This window comes from Arvicanthis niloticus, chromosome 1 (genome assembly GCF_011762505.2).
Source record: "Arvicanthis niloticus isolate mArvNil1 chromosome 1, mArvNil1.pat.X, whole genome shotgun sequence".
Lineage (NCBI taxonomy): Eukaryota > Metazoa > Chordata > Mammalia > Rodentia > Muridae > Arvicanthis > Arvicanthis niloticus.
This window is the reverse complement of record NC_047658.1, coordinates 104202914-104223140: the sequence shown is the minus strand read 5'-3', so window position 1 is coordinate 104223140 and position 20227 is coordinate 104202914. Positions and strand designations below refer to the sequence as shown.

The 20227-nt window shown below is 42.2% G+C and overlaps 1 protein-coding gene across 2 annotated transcripts in view; it reads left to right on the top strand.

Moving 5' to 3' along the window:
- C1H10orf143 (chromosome 1 C10orf143 homolog) overlaps positions 1 to 18476 on the top strand; it is a 34975-nt gene extending 16499 nt beyond the window's left edge. Inside the window, exons 2-5 of one of the 2 annotated variants that reach the window (XM_076912343.1) lie at positions 6372 to 6434; positions 9247 to 9408; positions 9513 to 9575; positions 17920 to 18476. In XM_076912343.1, the coding sequence (XP_076768458.1) occupies positions 6372 to 6434; positions 9247 to 9408; positions 9513 to 9575; positions 17920 to 17949 (318 nt within the window). In that variant the 3' untranslated portion in view covers positions 17950 to 18476. The remainder of the gene's footprint in view (positions 1 to 6371; positions 6435 to 9246; positions 9409 to 9512; positions 9576 to 17919) is intronic. The other variant, XM_034518473.2, reaches the window with a different exon arrangement.
- Positions 18477 to 20227: the final 1751 nt, after the last annotated feature.

Here is a 20227-nt window from a genome sequence, read left to right as displayed (position 1 = left end):
CAGTCCCTTGTGTATTTCCAGGAGCGCCAGGGTCATGCATGTCCTTTCTGGTTTCTGAAAGGGTTCATCTTGTCAGCCAAGAAGCTATGTCTTTGAATCTCATTTCTGGCAAATTGCTGAGTCTTAACCCCCTCCTCCCTCTGGACTCTTCATTCATTAAGGTCATTTGGGTCCATCACTTTCAATAAAGATAGCATCCACATCAACCAAGTGGTGACCTTCTTCCTCCTCAGGGAGGGCAGCCAGACATTGTGAAGCTCTTCCCAACTCTGGCCCATCACTGCCGAAGTGATCGCCTGCTCAGCTCGCCCCCCCCCCCCCCCCCATCCAGCTGTGCTGCCATGAGGCTGCTGCTTACCTGGTCTGCTTCAATTACTGTTAAGTAATGGGCTCTTTGTGTCTACTTGGGATTTTAATTTTGTTTATATAGCGAAGTGTCTTTTTAGTTTGATGGTAAATATCCATTGGCCTTCATGAAGGCCAGTGGATCCTCCCTGGAAGGGAGCAGAGAGAAGGAAGCTTTCAGCACGGGCAGTCCCAGCACCTGTGCTCCATCAGTTCCCTAAGGCCCAGGGCAGGCCTTCATAACTGCACTACTGGCCACACGAACATGTGTATCAATGTCACTTGTGATCAGCTGTCCATAAACAGCAGAAACGAGAGTCATCTGATCTGCCCTGATGCCTGAGGGCAGAGACTACCTGCCTACCGTGATATCACGGTAAGCTTTTCCTTTTCCTTTACATCAAGGATTAAGGACCCAGACCACCACCTAAGCCACCTAAAGAGTGTTGGATCATCACCATGAGGGAATCCCAAGCCTGCTGGCCTTCCTGTGACAGATGCTTCCCTGCATACAAACTGTTGTGAATAGTTCTAGAAGCATCTTGAATTTTACTGGTAAAACATAAATTCTAGTTTGTGCATGCTTCTGCTTCCCTTTCTAGTGAATCCAGTTATTGAGAGAACAAGGGACTTGCTGTTGCCACTGACTATGTTTCTAATGGGGAAATGAAAACGTGTCAAATGGTGTGGGGAACAGTAATGTTAGCCCAGACTCCTGAGAATTGACAGCAGCCCTTGCTGTGATAAAATACCATGACTGAGGAAACTTAAGGAAGAGAGAGTTTTTTTTTTTTTTTTTTTTTTTAAACTCATAGTTCCAGCTAGGCCTTGTGGCACATACATGCACTCCCAATACTCTAAGAGATGAGGCAGGAGGATCACTGTTTGAGCCAGTCTAACTGGGCTACTTGCTGAGATCTGCCCCACCCCCCATAATACAGGTTTTAGCATCTATTGACAAATCTTGTCTAATTGTCGCTGTGGTGTTCACTTATTGTTAATTTTGTGTTTCCATTTATTAAGTTTGTTCCCTCTTTGCATTTATCAGATTATTTTCAATATGGGCAGGTGCATAGGTGTTTAGTACTCTGAATTGTAACGCAGTGCTGTCCTTAACTTTATTGCTTAAATTGCTCCCACCATGAGGAGTCCTTCATGGGCACATGTGCCCTGTTGACGTGCCCACATCCTTTCACAAGGACTTCCTATGTATTTTGGTTCACAGAATGTGTCAGGATCAGGCTGATGGGACAACTCAGTGTGCCAAGTGTCTTGTCACTAAAGCTTGATTCCTGGAACCTACATGGAGAAAGTTCAGAAGCCTTCTTCCTACAGTTGTCCTCTGACAGCTCATTGTCCTGAGACTGGAAACAGTCTGTAAACAACTACAGGTGCATCCACATGCACACTCATCTGTGTGTCTGTTCCCTCCACTGGCATACCATGTACATGCATGCATGCACACCTGTGTGTCTCATTACCTCCACTGTCATACTGTATGAATACTCATCTGTGTGTCTGCTACCTCTGCTGTCATACCCAGGAGAAGTAGGTAGCAGTAGTTAGTTCCAGTGCCTCCCTTCTCTTTGGTAGCTACTAGTTTACCATGATAATGTTAGCTTTGGTCATTTCAATGTATTTCCTTACCAATTCACCACCAGTGACATAATTTGCATCCCCCCTCCCACTGCCTCCAGTGCTGTCACTATGAATCAGTTGATTTTAGATCAGGATCCAGTTAGCCCTTCAAGTCCTTTAGCTGGAAACCTGTGTAGATCCTGTTGTAGGCATTTCCTATTTAAACTGTAACTGTGCTTCTTTTTTAAAAGAATTATTTATTTATTTTATGTATATGAGTACACTGTCACTGTCTTCAGGCACACCAGAAGAGGGCATCAGATCCCATCATCAGATCCCATTACAGGTGGTTGTGAACCACCATGTGGTTGCTGAGAATTGAACTCAGGACCTCTGGAAGAGCAGTCAGTGCTCTTAACTGCTGAGCCATCTCTCCAGCCCAACTTTGCTTCTTTTTACACAAATGGGCAAGTGCATGTTTTCCTTTTTTTTTTTCTTTTCAAAATGTTTAGAGTCCAGCTAGGACCTCACACATAGCAAGCTCTCTATAAAAGCGTTATCCCAATCTAAGGTATTTATTTTACTTGTGATCTCTTTACAGGAGAGACAGCTGAGTGTATTCTTTTCTCTTGCATTTAGCAGTATATTCTAGAAATCACTATAGATTCCTCTGTAGAAATAGTCCTCCTTTTTTTTTCTTGATTATTGTTGTGGTTTGGGGTTTTGCTGTTGTTTGTTTTGAGATAGCATCTAGCCCAGGCTAGTCCCTAATCAATGATTCCCATTTTCTCAGCTTCTCACTGCTGTGATTACAGGGCCATAAGTTCAGCACCTCTCCTGTCTGCTCAGCATAGGGCCCCAGACCTGTCCACACCCAGGTTATCCAGTGGCTCTTCCCTGTTGCAGGACTGTGCAGACTGTTGCAGGTGTTCTGCAGTTTAAGCAGAGCAGCAGTGAGTAGCTGCTTGCAGGTGTCACTTCCATTGTGGGTGGCATGCCCTTGTATAGATTGCTAGAGGGAAAGGTACTGGGTTCTCCTGCCTTCACCATAGGGACCTCTTCCCTGACAGCTCTGTAGATGTTTGTTTTCTATAGGCTGTGTCACATTTGCTTTGCCACGCTGATGGCACAGATGACATTTTGATATTAGCTTTATTTGCATTTTTCTAAATATGAATGTATTAGTAGCTGTTCTTGCTATGTTCACAGGAACAGAGAGATTAATCCTGGTGTTCAGCCACTTTTTTCTGTTCTTTTTTCTTTAGTCCAGGACCCCAGCCTTAGAATGGTGCCACCCACCTTCTGGGCCCAGCTCACCCCCTCAACCAGTCTTCTCTGGGAGCACCATCACATATACCTCCAAAGACAGGCCCACTAATACCCAGGACTTTTGTCATCTAATCAGCCTGACAAAGAAATCAGTGAAAGGATGTGTTTATTTGAGCATGCTGTCATTGACGGCTTCTTAATAGCTTGCTTGTAAATTGTTTGTTTATGGAGGTGGTGCCACTAATTTTTGTTTTGTTTTGTATTTTTGAGACTGTCCAGGTTGGCCTTGACACCTGATCCTCTTGTCTCTCCTCCCAATATCTGGGACTACAAGTATGCACCACTACACACACACACACACACACACACACACACACACACCTTGATTCTCAGCCTTTGAGTTTGCCAAGTGAAGTCATCAGCCTTCTGTAGCATATGCTTCAAATAGTTTCTTCTTTTTTTTTTAAATATCTTTAACTTATTGAAATATTTTAGTTTTTCTCTTAGTTTTATTAATTTTTATCTTATGCATATGGGTGTTTTGCCTGTGTGTATGTCTGTATACCACATGTATGCAGTACCCGCAGAAGTCAGAAAGGGGCATTGGATCCACTGGAATGGAAGTTATGGATCTGAACCCAGGTTCTCTGGCAGAGCAGACAGTACCCTTAACTGCTGAGCCGTCTCTCCAGCAGTTGTTTTAATTTTTTGAAACAGAGTCTTGCTGTGTACTCTAAGTTGAACTTCCTTTGGTTCTCCTGCCTCAGTCTCCTACTGCTGGCATTACTGGGCTTTGTGACCTAACTGCTCGTTTTCTTTGTTCTAAAGAGCTTGTTGTTTATATCTAGTTAGATGAATCAGTATTGTGTTTGTTTCCTTCTGGTTTTGAATCAGTTAGAAAATCTTTGCCTATACTGTGGTTAAGGAGTAAGCCACTCTGACTTTTTTTTTCTTTTTTCCTAGCTACTGTACAATTCTGTATTTAAAAGTCAACCAGATATGATGGCATGTATCTCTCTAGTCCAGCACTTGAGAGGCTAAGGCAGAAAGATTGCTATGAGTTAAGGCTAGCCTAGGATGCATAGCAAAACTTTGTCCGTAAGAAGAAGGAGTGGCTGGAGAGGTAGCACAGTGGTTGAGGCATTTGTTTTTGCAGAGGACCCAGATTCAGTTCTCATCATCTACACGGCTGCTCAAAAGTACTGTAAGTCTAGTTCCAGGGGTCTGAAGATCCTTCTGAACTTTACAGGCACTAAGGACACAGATAGTGCATATATAGACATGTAGGCAAGACGCTCATTTTCATAAAATAAATGAATTTTTAAAAAGCCCCCCCCCTTTTTGCCACAAGTCCCCATCTGATATAATTATGCAGTCATGACGTGTTTTAGTGTCCAGAGTGGTTTTCTCCCGGTGCTTCTAGCTTTGCTCTTCTTCCCTTCTGGCTGTGTGCTTCTTCCCGTGCCCTTTACTGTCTATTTGTGTTACTCATGAAATATTTATAGCTTGTTGGTACTTTGGCTGGGATTATGCAGAATTTTCGAGTTAACTTAGGGAGAATTTTCATTTTTGTAGTCGCAGGTCATTCTAAGAATAGGAGACTTTCAACATTAGTTCTTATGTGCTCTGTGCCTTGAAGAGTGTTTTAAGCTGGGATGGGGCACTGCTGAGGCAGGAGCAGGAAGATGAGTTCAAAGGGATCCTTGGCCACATAGCAAGTTCAAGGCTAACCATGTAAGACTTTATTTGAAAAAAACAAACAAACAACTTCTCCCCTCCTCCCACCCCCTCACCTCTCAAGAATGTTAAATTTTCTAAGCCAGGTTTGATACTGGATGCCTATAACCACACCCCTCAGGAGCTTCAGCTCCCTGTGACTCTAGCTTCAGGGGATCTCCTGGCACCCGCGTGCTTGTGGTGGACATAAACTCACATAGGCACACATATACAGACACATAAGTAAGAAATAAATTAAGATTGACAGAAGACCTCAAAGCATTTATATCCTTGCTTCCTGTTTTAGCTTAGGTTTTTCTTTGCTTCTTTATTTTAATTTTTTTATTTATTCATCTCTCATATATTACATCCTGACTGCAGTTTCCCCTCCTTCCTCTCCTCCCATCCTTCCCTCTCCCCACCAACCATTTCTCTTCCCTTTCTCTTCAGAAAAGGGCAGGCCTCCATGGATATCAACAAAACATGGCATATTCAAGTGTCAGTAAAGCTAGGCACCTCCCTTTGTATTAAGGCTGGAGGAGGCAACCCAATAGGAGGAAAAGGATCTCAAAAGCAGACAAAAGAGTCAGACAGCTCTGGCTCCTACTTTTAAGATTCCCAGAAGGCCAAGCTACACAACTCTTAACCATATGGGTTGTCATCTGCTGACCCACCTGCTTCCCTCAGGTGTCAGAAGTCTCAGTGCCAAACCAGACCAAGGAGAGCAAGATGGAGCCAGAGACAAATAAGTTTCACGGGGCACTGCTCTGGCTGGGAATGCTGGGAGTGTTACAGCTCTTAGAAGAGAAAAGAGGAGGTTTGGGTGGCCTGCATGGGCCAGGCAGCCAATGTACTAGGTCTCTTGTCAGTTACCACAGACATGGCAGCCAGGTGGGTCCAAGATCCAGCAATGAATGTTTTGGAGAGAGAACTCTTTCCCAAGTGTTACAGCGCAGTAACAATTGCCACTTGTAGACGGTCTTTGGTGAAATGACTTGTGTGCTTTTTATTCAGTGTGGACAGGGACTATATAACCCTTGAGGAGTAGGGTGGGATTTAGGGGTAGATATTTCTCATTGGCCGAGTTTGAGATGTTACTGTTGCTCTATTTGCATTGGGAAGGACTCTAGGTGCTACTTTACAGTGACTGTCTGCCCATGGACCTCTCAGTGGGATATTGTGGTTACATGTTCCAGAGCAGGTACAGGGCCAGGTAGGGAGCAACTCCACTCCTGCCAGTCTCAGATCTCTGAGATTCCTGGGATCTGCGATCACTCAACCTTGCCAGTTCTTACGTCTGTCTGGTGGCATGACCCACTTGCCTTACAGAGGGCAGTCCCATATAGATTCCCTGGTTGTTGGTTCAGTTTCTGAACCCCCATGAGCCCAGGTTATTGATTCTGTGGGTTTTCTTATGGTGTCCTTTATATCTCTGGCTCCACAAGCCTTCCTCTCTTCCACAGGATTCCCTGGCTCTGCCTCATGTTTGGCTATGGTTCTCTGCATCTGTTTCTATCAGTTGCTGGGTAAGTCTCTCTGATGACAGCTGGGCTAGGCACCAATCCATGAACATAGCAAAATATCATTAGGAATCATTTCATTGACTTTTTTTTTTGCCAGTTGTGTTTGGTTCTATCCTAGGTCTCTGGGCTATCTTGCCTCTGAATCCTGGCCCTCCAGGCAGTGTCAAGAGTGGGATCCCTCTCGTGGCATGGGTCTCAAGCTGGACCTGTCATTGGTTGAGCACCCCCACAGTTTCTATGCCACCTTTACCCTAGCAGGCAGGACAAATTGTGGGTTGAAGGTTTTGTGGCTGGGTTGGTGTATGATCCAGGGTTTCAACAAGAATGTGTTGTTGTTTTGTCATAAATGGGCTTAGTTTCAAATGATGTTTAGAATCTCTGGAGATAATTGTGCCATTGTTTTTTTGCACAAGGATTAACATATGAATGGTGTTCATGGATCTCCTAGTATTGAGCCTATCTTTTCATTTCTAGAAGTCCTTCCTGGTCATAGTGTGTGTCTCTCTTAATGTGATGGTAGAGGTCCTGTCTCTTCAGACTTTACTTTTTGTCTTAGTATTTGTGATGGTTAGTGTTGATTGTCAACTTGACAGGGTCTGGAATCAGACACACCTTTAGGTACACCCATAAGGGATTATTTAGATTAGGTTAGCTTCTGGGTATGCCTGTGGTAAATCAAGTAGTCAATCCCATGCACCCATGGTGAAATGTTTCCTCCAACTCTGATAGGACGATTGGCAGTTGATGGTGGCTGTTGGGGTAGAGGGAGAAGTGCTACTTTCGTTGGTGGTGTGCCCACTGACAAGGCGCAGGAAGGACCTCTAGAAACGAAAGGCAGGCTCATTATTAGGAGATCCATGAGCACCATTCATATGTTAGTACTGTGCACCAGTAATAACTTCCTTCTCATTCTCATGCACACAACTGTAATTAAACCCAATCAAAATGTGCACAATACGCACCCTCAAAGACATGGAAGTTGGAAGGGAACTTCTTCCCAAAGAACAGTGATATCAATGGAAGAAGTGGTGTGGGGTGAGAGATGGAGCTGCACACAGCAAAGCTGGAGGGGCCAAGCCATCTAAGCCCTATGACATCATACACAAAACTGCAGCCTTTGGAGTTTACTCTGCTGGATTTCCATCCTGCTTTCATCCAGGAGTTCTTCACTGTGCCCATAGCCCTCATTTTTGGAATGGTAATGTATATTCTGCATCATTGTATGTTAGAAGTATGTAATTTGCTTTTTACTTTTACAGGGAGTTGTGGTTAAGAGATTGCTTTGAGTCTCAGAAGAAACACTGGACGTTTAAACAGTGTTTGAACTGAAAGGCTATGGGGCTTTTGACGTTGCATTAAATGAGTTTTACATTATCATGTGGCCACAGCCCATGGTGGCCATGAATTGGAATGGGGTGGTTTGAATGAGAACTGTTCCCCATAGGCTTATAAGTTTGAATACCTGGTCCCCAGCTGGTGGAACTCTCTGGGAAGGATTGGAAGTTGTGGCCTTGGAGGAGGAGGTGTGGCACTGGGCTCAGGCTTTGAGAGTTTAAAGACTTACACCATTCCAAGTTTCATGCTTGTGGTAAAGATTATGAAAGCTGGGTGTGGTAGCACACACCTTTAATTCCAGTATTTGAGAGCCAGAGGCAGGTGGATCACTGTGAGTTTGATCCACCTAGACCCTGTCTTGAAAAAACAAACCAAAAAGGAATTTACCCTCTCAGCTTTCTGCTCCCACCACCATCCATTTGCTGCGCTGTTATGACCTCTAAACCTCTGGAACTTTCTTCTCTGAGTTGCCTTAGCCATGGCATTTTATCATAGCAAAAATAGAAATATAGAAAATATATTATTTTATTATTTTATGATAGCAAAAATAACTAATATATAGATGGTCACAACTAAAACTCAGTATATATTTGAAACTTTCAATGAATAAATAAAATTCAAAAGCCACTAGGAATTATTAAATAAATAATACCATAGATTATAAACACAGTTGAGGAAACTCATTCTTGGCAAGGACAGTGGTTTACAACTGAGTATAGATGTTGGAGAGCAGCAGACCATAGTAGGAAATGTTTTCTGACTTGGGAGGTGTCCAGAAATAGGCCTTTCTGGGTGGCTACAAGAGGGGCATGCTGACCCTGGGCTGAGATTGGTGAGTGTTTCCAGGGGTCCTCCTGACTGTCGCCCAGAGCATGATGGCTCTAGGAATGTGTCTTGGGGTGTTAGGACATGATACTTTCTTCTGGAGTGTTGAAGGACTGACTACCCTTGTAATTAACCTTCTTTATTTCATGTGGATGCAAATCCAAATGTTACCTTTCCCCCAGATTACCTGGTTACAGGCTGCGTGTGCAGTCTCTGAGATCAATAAAAGTAATTTGTTCTTCCCTGCCAGTAAGAGAATTATTCACAAGTGAGCCATGTGTACTGCGTTAAGAGTGAACGCAGCTCGATGCTAAGCAAGATGTGCTGAAGCATATAAGTAGTCTCTTGGACAAAATTTATAGGTTTGGTACATTTTCAATAAACTAGTGACAATAGTTTATTACCAGAATTTCAGCCAAAATTGTTTAAAATGACTATTTTAAATCTATCAAGGCAAGTAACTACAGACAGTGCTTGAACTAACAAGGTTAAATGTAAGTGATGGCTGTTAGTCCTGAAAAGCATCTCCATTCATGGTCTATAAAGTTTTCCACCTTCACAGGGCTCTGGTTTTGGAGCTGAAGTTTTCCAAAAATAAATTCAGTCAGTGCTATATGTAGCCTGAGGTCATCTGAAGTGAAATTTTGTTTTTCAGAAACGGGCATGCAGGAGGTCAGAAGCAGGTGGACATGAGTGCAGTGGCCACATGCTAACCACCTGTGCCCTGCTGTCTTGGAGCACAGAGGACCAGGAGCCAAGGCCACGAGGACTGCCTGCACCACAACCAGAGTGTAGCCAGGAGAGGCTGAGCTCAATGGTATGTCCCTCTTGCCAGCAAACCTACTGTGAGCCCATAGAATTTATTTAATAAAACTGACTCTCCTTGGGCTGATGCACGTATGCCTGTGATTCCTTTAATAGATTCTGCAGAACGGTGGAAGGAGTTCAGCCCAGCCTTGCCTGAGATGTATCGCGGGGGAATCTGTAAGTGTGACCTCACTGAGACATAAGCCATAGAGTTCTTAAACATCAGATCTGTAAAGCAGTCAATAAAATCTGTAATTACATACATAAGGAATGAGAGATGTAAATAAAACTAAAGGTTGCTTTGAGCTAATCTTAGCTATTCTTACTCTGTTGAGGTTAAAAAACTGTTCCGGCTTCATATTCAGAAATAGAAATTATAAATATTTTTAAAATTCCTACTATAAAGCAACATTCATGTAGTGTACATGTGTACGGGTACTAGATGACTAGAAAGCAACCTTGAGGAAAAGAAGTTGATCCTCTGCTAGGCTAAAATACAGACCCTGAAGGTCATCTTGGAGAAGAGATATGACCTTATTTAAATTACCAATTAACTCAATGGCAATCAGCATTGAGTTTTCCCTCTTCTGCTTAAACTTTTCTAGTGTGTCTCCATAAACTTTGCATAAGCTGTAGATTTCTGAAGGAAGCATAGTGTTCACACCATCAGTTCAAAGTAAAGGGAGGTCAAAGACCGCCAGTCAGTTCTCAGCCTCTGCTGTAGGGCGGAATATCATAAAGTATATATTAGCATAATAATGCCTTTGTTATTAATATTGAACTCACTCTAAGAACAAGTTAATATGTTTTTGATAACCTCTGTAATTCTTGGGTTTTTTATTTTAAATTTGAAATCTCAATATTGCAATAAAATAGAACTGTATTTAAATTCCACATAGAAACCAGGAGAGTGAGCTTGTGTCTGAGTCTGAGTTTCAGAGATTGCCCCCTAAAGATCTTCAGAGAAGTGAATTGCTGTTCCTGATGAGCAAAAGATTGTGTCCGTAACTTACAAGCATCTTCAGCTGACTGGCTGCTGGGTTTTACAATGACAGGCACTGATTTTTGCACTAGACAGACCTGGCACCCTGGTAGCTGCCATTCACGGGAATCTGAGTAGCTGAAGTCATCAGAACAATGCAGAACTTCAGTGCTGTGCTTCCTCCGTGGAGGTGCTTTGCTGCTGTCTGTGGTCTGTCGGTAGAGCACCGTGTTGCACGTGTGCTGCAGTGATGATCGAGATGCAGTCATTTGAATTCATTTTATTTAGGTTGGTTCCCGTGGCTGCCAGATATACCCTAGGATGCAAATAGGTCATACTTTTCTTGAGAATTGCCCCCACCCTCCAACCCACTGTGGTTAAATCACCTCTCTAGTTCTCTTTCTTGCCCCCAACCTCATTTACATGAGATATAGCTTTCAACTCCTCCTGTCTGTCAGAAGCACATTTGGAATTCGTGTGAATTCCTCGCACTCGTAGAGCTTGTGTTCTGGAATGAATGGCTTAAAGGAGAAAAAAAATTAGCTCGAGCACCTGATTGGATCATTTTGGCTATTCTGTTTGAACAACAGTACCTGTTTGCTTAGGGTTTTCTGTTCCTTTCTAATTCCCCAAGCTTGCCTCCTTTAGTTTCGTAGGAAATGAATCTATGAGCAGAAAACCTACATTGATATGTAAATATCATTTTTTTTTTGGTTAATGCTCAATATTCTTTTCATCTAAATTTCAGAAACTGACTTTAAAAAATCAGTTTCCTTTTATTTGTAGTTACTCTCAATAAAATTTGACTCAGGCTCAGGCGGTTTAATATTTACACCCACTGTTTCTAAAAGTCTTATGTAAATAAAGACTGAAATGTGAATTTGGAAAGTCACACCTCCTGCTATTTGAACAGACTGCTCTGCCTATATCTTCTTTCTCTCATAATACGGCTAGTTGCTCTCCTAAGCTTTTAAAATAATAAGACACTTACTATTCTTATATTCTAAAACACCAAAAGGTTCAGTGTTAAATAAAAAGCAAATAGTATTTTTAGAGATGCAGGGTCCCAGGGAGCGGTACTTAGGAGCAAATCACTGGTGGGCAGCAACTGCAAACTTCAGAGGACTTCATTAAACTCAGGCTCATTCATAGCCACTTGCCATTCCTGTGCTTCCCTGCCAGCTCACCATTCCCAGCCTGACTCAGGATGGCTCCCCTGTCTCTGGTGGAAGCAGAGGCTATACCAGTTTAATTCATGTGGAATCCCTAACAGCAGTCTCATATGTACCTCTCATCTTGTTTGGTGACTTTCCCCTAAAGCCACTGTGTGACCTGAGCCTCTTTATGTGTTTCTGTAGTGTGCCGATCCAAGTGATTCTTCCTGCCCTGAATCCTAGGCAAAGCAGAGCTGTCTCCATAGGACATGAGCTCCTTGTTCCTCAGCTGCCTTTTATCTGTTTATTTGCATATATATATATGATATATATATATATGATATATATATATATATATATATATATATATATATGAGATTTATGTTTGTGCTTTCATAAGTATGGACATAAATATGTGTTTGAACATGTGTGGAAGCTCAACCTTGACATTGAGTGTTTTCTATGATCACTTTCCACTTATTTATTGAGGCCAGGCCTCCCACTGAAACTGGAGCTCACTAACTCTGGCTAGTCCTGCTGGCCAGTTTGCCCCAGGGATCCCCTATCTCTGCTTCCATGTACTAGGATCATCGGTAGGCTTCCATGACTGCTTGTCTTTTTTATGGATTCCTGGGATTAGAATTGAAGTCCTCATGCATGCTGACCTGGCAAGTGTTTTTTTATGTCAGGTCATCCATCTTTTAGTCATCTGTCATGGTTTTTTGTTTTCTGGGACAGGGTTTTTTGGTATACCCTTGGCTGTTCTGGAACTAACTCTATAGACCAAGCTGGCCTCAAACTCACGGAGATCCACCAGCCTCTGCCTCCCGAGCACTGGGATCAAAGGTGTGCGCCACCACTGGCCAGCCCTCTGTCAGGTTTTAATCACTGAGTTGTTTCTCATGAAGGCGTGGACCTTTTCTCAATGTATCTTCAGTCTCACTCTCTATGTTTGCACTTAATCTTTTCATCTATCCTAATGAATTTGTGGAATGATGAATGATCAAGGAGACAGGTTTAACTGATCTTGGTAAGAGCAGTGTCCAGGCCCTAAATATCTGGCTGGGGAGAAACCTATGGTGAACATTTTCTGCACACACTATCAACATCCATACATGGACCAAAAGGGAAGGCTTTGCCATCTTCCCTCTGAGCCTCACTCCCTGGGAGATTTTGCCGTTTTTTCCATGGGTCTAAGGTTCAAGGATCCTTGACATTCCTGTGCCTGTGTCAATAATACTTATTCGCTCAGGACTTCGCTCCCTTCAGACTCTCTTGAACACACAGGTGCTTACTGTTAACTCTCCTTTGTGGATTTCAGGATTTCTGGAGGCCCACCGCTGGGCTACTATGTTTGTTTGTCTAAGAATGTCTTAATTTCTAAATCACTTCTGAAAGATAGTTTTGTTGGAAATAGAATTCTTGATTGATAGGTTTGGTCCTGAGGAAGCAATAGGAAGCAGTGAGCACAGCTGGAAACCACTGGACATGAGTCCATTTCCATCCCAATAGTAGAAGCAAATAAGAAACTGAGGCCCATGAGATGGTTCTGTAGAGAAAGGTGTTTGCTGTTGGTCCTGAGGACCTGAATTCCACTCCCAAGATTCCTAAAGGTTGTCCTCTGATTTCCACATATATGTTGTGGCTTGCACATACATACATACAAAGTAACTAAATATCATCTTGCTTAGTGAGAAAAGACTGGACTTTTGCCATATTTTCTACCATTGCTTTATCTTCCCTATGTAAGTTTTACCAACAGAAGCAGGCTTTCTATTTGTCTGTAGTGAGATATACTGACAAGACACAGCAAGCCTTGATCTTCGCCCTTAACTTCATCAAAGCGTAGCTCTGGTGAGCAGACCATCCCTATCAGACATGCTTCTGGTGTTGAGTGTATGTTATCTTTGAGTCCCAGCACCCTAGACTGTCCTGTGTAGATCAGGGTTCTCTGTGTATCACTGTGGGCTTAGTGACCTGAAAGGCACTGACAAACTGGGACAAGTGTGGAAGACTCAGGAGCCAAAACTGGACATGGTAACACATACCTGTAATTGTAGCCTGTAGAATATGGAGGCAGAAGGACAGGAGTTTAATACTAGCTTCGGCTACATGTGGAGTTGGATCCCCAGACTGGTTTACATGAAACCCTATTTCAAAAAACAAAAAATTTAAAAGAGGGAAAAGGAAATCAGGAGTAAGTTGGTGGTGAGTGGGGATTTATGGAAGGCGTGAGGGAAGTCTAAATGGTCAGCTTCTGAGGACTGTAGGTCACTGTGTTCATGTTGATGTGACCTATCGTGGAGCTTGAGTACGTATGTTCTGCTTTCCATCTATCTTCTAAGTCTAAGTAGGTGCAGAAGTGAAATGTCTCAGTGAATACCTTTTTAATAAAAGAAAAACAAGCTTTGTGGAAGTGTGGCATGATTAGAATGGAATTGATTAAGAAGTGTTCGCCCAATCTCACTCCCAGATCCTGGACTTTCCTGTAGGGGAGGCCCCCACACTCTCCAATAACTTCCCAAACTTTCCTGACCTAGTCCCATAGCACACAGAGCCCCAAGGAAGAAGAGTTCTCAGGAGAAATTGTGGACATACCTCATTTTTTTTCTGGAGAACTGTTGTCCTGGACCCTGAAAGACCGTAAGAACTACAGTAGGGACTTTATTTCTAAAGGAATACCTGCCTGTATGTCATTCTTCCAGCATGTGGGCACATGGCCTGTGTGTTCTTTATAATGTTTTATGTTCTTATATAATAATCTTCTATGATCCTATAAGTTCTTATAGGATATTCTTTTATGATCTTGTATGCGTTTATATGTTCTTAGATATTCTTCCATGATCTTGTATGTTTTTATATGACATCCTTAGATTCTATGATTTCATGTTTTGTGTATGTTCTTAAATGTTTATCTGTGATTTTGTATGTGCTTATACGATCATGTACGTTCTTATATGATGTTCTTTTATGATCTTATATTCTGTGCTTTTCTAGACTTTTATATGATCCTTATATTGTGTGATGTTCTGAGATGTTTTTCTGTGATCTTGTGTGTTCTTGTGTGTGCTTATATGGATATTTTCTATGATGATGTATGTTCTTATATAATATTCTTAGATAGATATTCTTGTGTGCTTTTTGGATTTATTTATGATCTATGTATGTTCTTATATGATATTCTTAGATATTCTTCTATGATCCTTTATGTTGTATGTCCTTAAATGATGATCTTCTGTGATCTTGTATGTTATATGTTTATATATATTCTTTGTTTGTTTGTTTGTTTGTTTGGTTTTTGTTGTGGTTGTTGCTTTTTGAGACAAGGATTCTCTGTGTAGCCATGGCTGTCCCAGAACTTGCTTTGTAGACCAGGCTGGCCTTGAACTCAGAGAACCACCTGCCTCTGCCTTCCAAGTACTGGGATTAAAGGCATATAGCACTCTGCCTGGCTGTATATGTTCTTTAGATCATGTGCATAAGTTTTCACATGTCCTCAACACATGCTCTCACATGTTCTTGAGAAACACCCCACCATTCTCTATTATGATATGTAGTGTCCTTTTGACCTCAATGAGCTTGAGCTTCCAGACAGATACTCTAATCCTGCCTGTGTGCCACATGCATTCTATTGTCCCTGGTTCTAGAACATTCTGACCTTAACATCATCGTTCTCATTTCCCAAAATGCTCCTGCCTTATAAGGTAGACACACATGTGCCTATCCTGGCTTTTATAGCATTTTTTCCCTCATGTTCCAGGTATGAAATGGGTTTGGCCTAATGTTGTTTGTGTTATAAATAATGTTAATTTTAGTCTCTAAAACTGTTCACATGAGTGCATTGGTACAGAATTTATAGATTGATACAGATTTAAGTTTTTCTTTGGCATAAATTTCTATATTGATACAAAATTTAAAATTAATATTGTTACTCTTAAATAGATATTGTGCCTATACAACTCATTTAAAAATACAAGGCTTAGACCCAGTCTTTCTAATAGATACCTAACATTGATAGTCTTCAAAAACATCAAAAATCCACAAAATCTGACATTTAATTATTTAATTATTATATGAAATGTTGACTAGAGACATATCTGTTCCTGACAATACTGCCTTCATGGTTCAGAGAAGAAATTAAACATCAACACCTCCACATAGAGTTACTCCAATAATGGCAAGGTAGCCACTAAACAAAAATTGCCCTATTCATCTATAGACAAAATACTGTCCAAAGAGGACAAACAGATGTGGGGTAGTCAAATACTGAGCTCTGCTAAGGCAAGGTAAGCTAGTCCTTCATAGTCCTGCTTCACTTAAGGTCTGTCAGATGGTTCTGGGACAGAAGGCTGACGATAGATGCTCCAACACTGTAAGAAATTAGGGGCTGTCCAGGTAGTCAGCTGTCTCTGATGTTTTTAAGTTTTAGAAGCTGTGTTTTTGTGCTTCCTATATATTCAGGTTATAATTTGTTTCATTTTCAGATTTCTGACTGGATTGAAAACTAGTTATAGTCTCATAATCAAACTCAAGTTGTTTAGCATTGAGAGAGATGATATAGATTTAAAAGAATGGTTTTCGGATGATAATGCAAGCTAAAATCAAAACATAATTCAAATATAAAATTATAAGCTCTTTAAGTTAAAACAGGTAATAAAATACTTTATCTAATTGATAAATATAATAAACTAGATGTTAATTATATATCATTCTTTATAATTTACATAATCATTACAGTTGTACTCAATTTATGTCTGAGAGAAAAAACCATTTTTAATTGGACAAAAAGGGGGAAATGAAGTGGGTTGGGCCTAATGCTGCTTGTGTTATAATGTTAATTGTGGTCCCCAAACTGCTTACACGAGTGTCTGCATGTAAGACACTGAGGAACCCTGCCCTCAGTTGTCTCTAATTGGTAAATAAAGATGCCAACAGCTATTGGCTAGGCAGGCAGACAGAGGTAGGACTTTTAGGATTCTCAGGCTTGGGAGAGAGAAGAGAGGAAGAAGGGAATGGCCATGAGAGGGGTGTAGGACAGACCAGCCATATAAAAGTTTAGGTAAACAGCTCTAATGGCCACTTCCCCTATTGGGTCTGGGGTAACATAGATGAAATATAGATTTTTCAAGATGATAACTCTGGAATACGAGAGGGGAGAGTTTACTAGCCACAGGAAGAATTACAAGTGCCCAGCGTTTGAGCTAGCCAAGACATATCTAAACTGACTGCTGACTGACATATATGTATGTCTTTCATTCACAAATCCAAATAACTCTTGGGCGGGTGTGTGCATGTGACCTGTCAGGAACAGAGTGGGCTACCCAAATACCACTAAACAGGTGAGCCACAGAGCCATTTGTACAAAATGGGTATATGGCTACCTGCCAGTCTTCTCCAGGCAAGGCATGAGTCTCCCCCCTTGGCAGCACCTGCTTTCTGGAGAATGGACGAGACCCTTGGTTGGATGGTCATCTTCTTATTTTCTGGCCACCCAAACATTTCTGGATCTTAGCCCCTTCAGGGGATCTATTAGTGTCTTAAGGTAAGCCTCGTAGGCAGGGATGCCAATTGTCTTTTGCCTGAAGCCAAAAGTTCCTTTGATGGGACCTCTTGTTTCATAGTGGTGCAGTGCCTGGCCAGCTGTCATCCTCCATCATCTAGTTTTCCCATTTACTTCTGTGGGGCCATGAGAGGCTTGCTTCAGGAGAATGGTGAAGTGCCCTGGTGGGGACCATTATGATCCTGGGGCACATCCAGATATCCACATGAGTATCAAGCCACCACACTGCCATTGTTTTGAATCCTGATTCAGTATTCTGACAGCATGTTTTAAATTTTTATTTTATGACTAGCTGAATGATATTTTCATTCTTCTTCTTCAAGTAATAGAGGATGTAGCATTTGTTTAGACTGTTCTATGTGGTATGAGGAATACTTTAAGGATCTTAGTTACAGTGTAGTGAGCATTAATACACAAATAAGTTATGATTAGAAGCCATTATTTACAAATGCAAGCCAGGTCTGGTATCACTTCTGTAATCCCAGTACTCTAGAGATGGTACACAACAGCTAGCCTGTACATTCTGTGTGTGTGTGTATGTGTTTCTCTCTGTCTCTCCCTCCTCTGTTAATATATTATTACTATTATTTTATTTTTGAGACAGAGTCTCACTGTGAGGGCCAGGGTGGCCTATAACTTATTCTGTAGCACAGGCTGGCCATGCTCTTGTCATAGCTTCACATGTACTAAAATTATAAGCATATGTCATCACACCCAGGCTAGCCCAGTTATTATAGTGTTCTCTGTGTTGGTGAATATCTAACTGAAACCTGTTAATGAAATACAGTGAATTAATGCTCACAATGTGTTTTTTCACCATTGCAGGGCCATTTTAACCATACCGGCAATCATTAGAAGATGCAAACAGGACGGAGGAAGATTCCAGTTGAGTTTGAATTCTCATACGATGGCCAGTACACATCGCTTACAGCTTGCCTGGGTGCCCACCTGTTCAAATGACAGCCAGGGCTCTCTGCAGAGGTTGTCTGCCTCTTAGGTAATCCCACTGTCCTCTGCAGAAGGCCAGGAATATCCTGAGTGGGATGGTTGGTCACAGCCTCTTTTCTAATGTCTTCGGCTGGACAGGAAGTTATCTAGAAGTCAGAAACTTCTATATCAAACTGCCCAGAGCCTCATAGCTCATGAGGTCCTTAGGCTCAGCTGGAGTTCTCCCTGCCTATGGACTTTGGGTTGTTTCTGGACAGTACTGGGCTGCTCATATACTCTTTTTAATTAAAAGACTTATTTTTGTATTTTAAATGCTCTATAATCTTAAAGTGAATTTTACTAAATGCTGATGTCCAATCAAGCTATGTAATTCTTCAACTGAAGTTATCAGGGACAGAACCCCATTTATATTAAAATGGAAATTGTGGACAGCTGTCTGGCTTTGATGTGTTGTGTAACTCTGGAAACTGGCCTTGTTTTCCCCAGATCAGGAAACTTCCTGAGCAGAGGTCCTACAGAAATGACTGGATTATAGAACTGATTACATGCTGTTTAACTGGAAACTGGAGGTGGGCCCCAGCCCTGCCTTCCATGTGTCCATTATGTTCTTTGCAGGTCTTGTGTTCCCTGCCGGGAACACATGGAAGAACCAAGTCTATACTAACCCTGATATGTGGTCATGGTGAGGCCCACACTGCAGAACGGGGACAGGGGAAACCAGGCTGCCAGAACTAGTGTGATGCTGTTAGTGAGGGAGATGCCAGCATCATAGGACATAGCCATTAAAACAAGGAAGAAGCCAGCTCTGCAGCTGGCCTAGACATGGCAGCCCAATGCCCAAACAGCCAAGACTAAGAGACATGTTGTGGTTTGTGATCTTAAAGTATTGGAGGAAGGTTGTTGTTGTTTGTTTTGTTTTTCTCAAAAATGACACTAATTTTTATAAACAAATGCAAACCTCCTAAGCTCCCATTTATTTTCATCTGTAAACTGCCCCCAAATTTATTGAAAGAGATATCCATATTTTTGTGCTAGGCGTTTTTGTGCTTGCAGAAGCACACAGATCACCCAGCTGTTTATGTGTACCCAACAGTTCCTCTGACCCTCATCTGGCCCATGAGAAACTTTGCTGCTCCATGCTAGAACTGAGCAGACTCTGATTCTGGCTTCTGTCTACCTAAAAGTGTCATGAGTGACCTTAAGACTTTTAAAAAATTACATTCAATGTGTGTGTATGCATGAGTATGTATGTATGTAGTGTGTATATATGGTGTATGTGTCTGTGTGGGGTGTGTGTGTGTGTATACATACATATGTGTATGTGTGTGTATGTATGTGTCCAGACTATGTGTGGAAGTCAGAAGACAACTTTCTAGAGTCAGTTCTCTCCTTCTACCATGTTGGACCTGGAGATCAAACTTAGGTGTCAGGCTTGGCAGCACGCACCTTCACCCACTGAGCCATCTCTCCAGCCCAAGAAGTTCTTTAAGCCTTTCTCCTCATCTGTGTTGGATGGTGGTGACACACGGGATTTTCCATCAGCATTGAAAGCAGTACATTCAGAGGGCCTGGGGAGTCTCCTGTGACAACCATCTTTCCTTCCATGTCTCATTTCTTCTGTGAAGCCAAGCCAGGGGAGATTACCAAAGGAAACAAGCTAGAGGATGAGGTGATGTGGGCCAGCTGTAGAACCAGTCATTTCATCTGAGATACCTGGAATTCTAGACTGGAGCAAGAACACGGAGGAGGTGGCACTGGGCAGGACATGTGCTCTCTTGTCATCTTTCCTTTAGAAACAGGTAGAGCTCTGACATTCTAGACTTTTGGCATTCCCTGTTGATAGCTTCCTGTCCCAGCAGGAATCCAGCTATAGCTGTGCTAGCCTCGAGGAGTAGCATAGCCTGGCATTGCCTCTTACAGCTAACTCTGCCACCTTCACCATCCTCACCCTCACCTTGACCCCACCTGCCCAGCTCTATAATTCTCCCTCTTCATGACTGTGACATCTGTTCCTTTGACCCAACCTCTCTCCTATAGACCATGCAGCTGTGAGGGTGTAGGGACACGGAGCATTTGGGTAACATCTTGTTTAACATGGTTTGTGTATGAACATAAAACAATTCACAGCAGAGGAACTAGAATAACAAGCCCACCTGTGGGAGATCATGGGTGTCAGTGGCCTGAA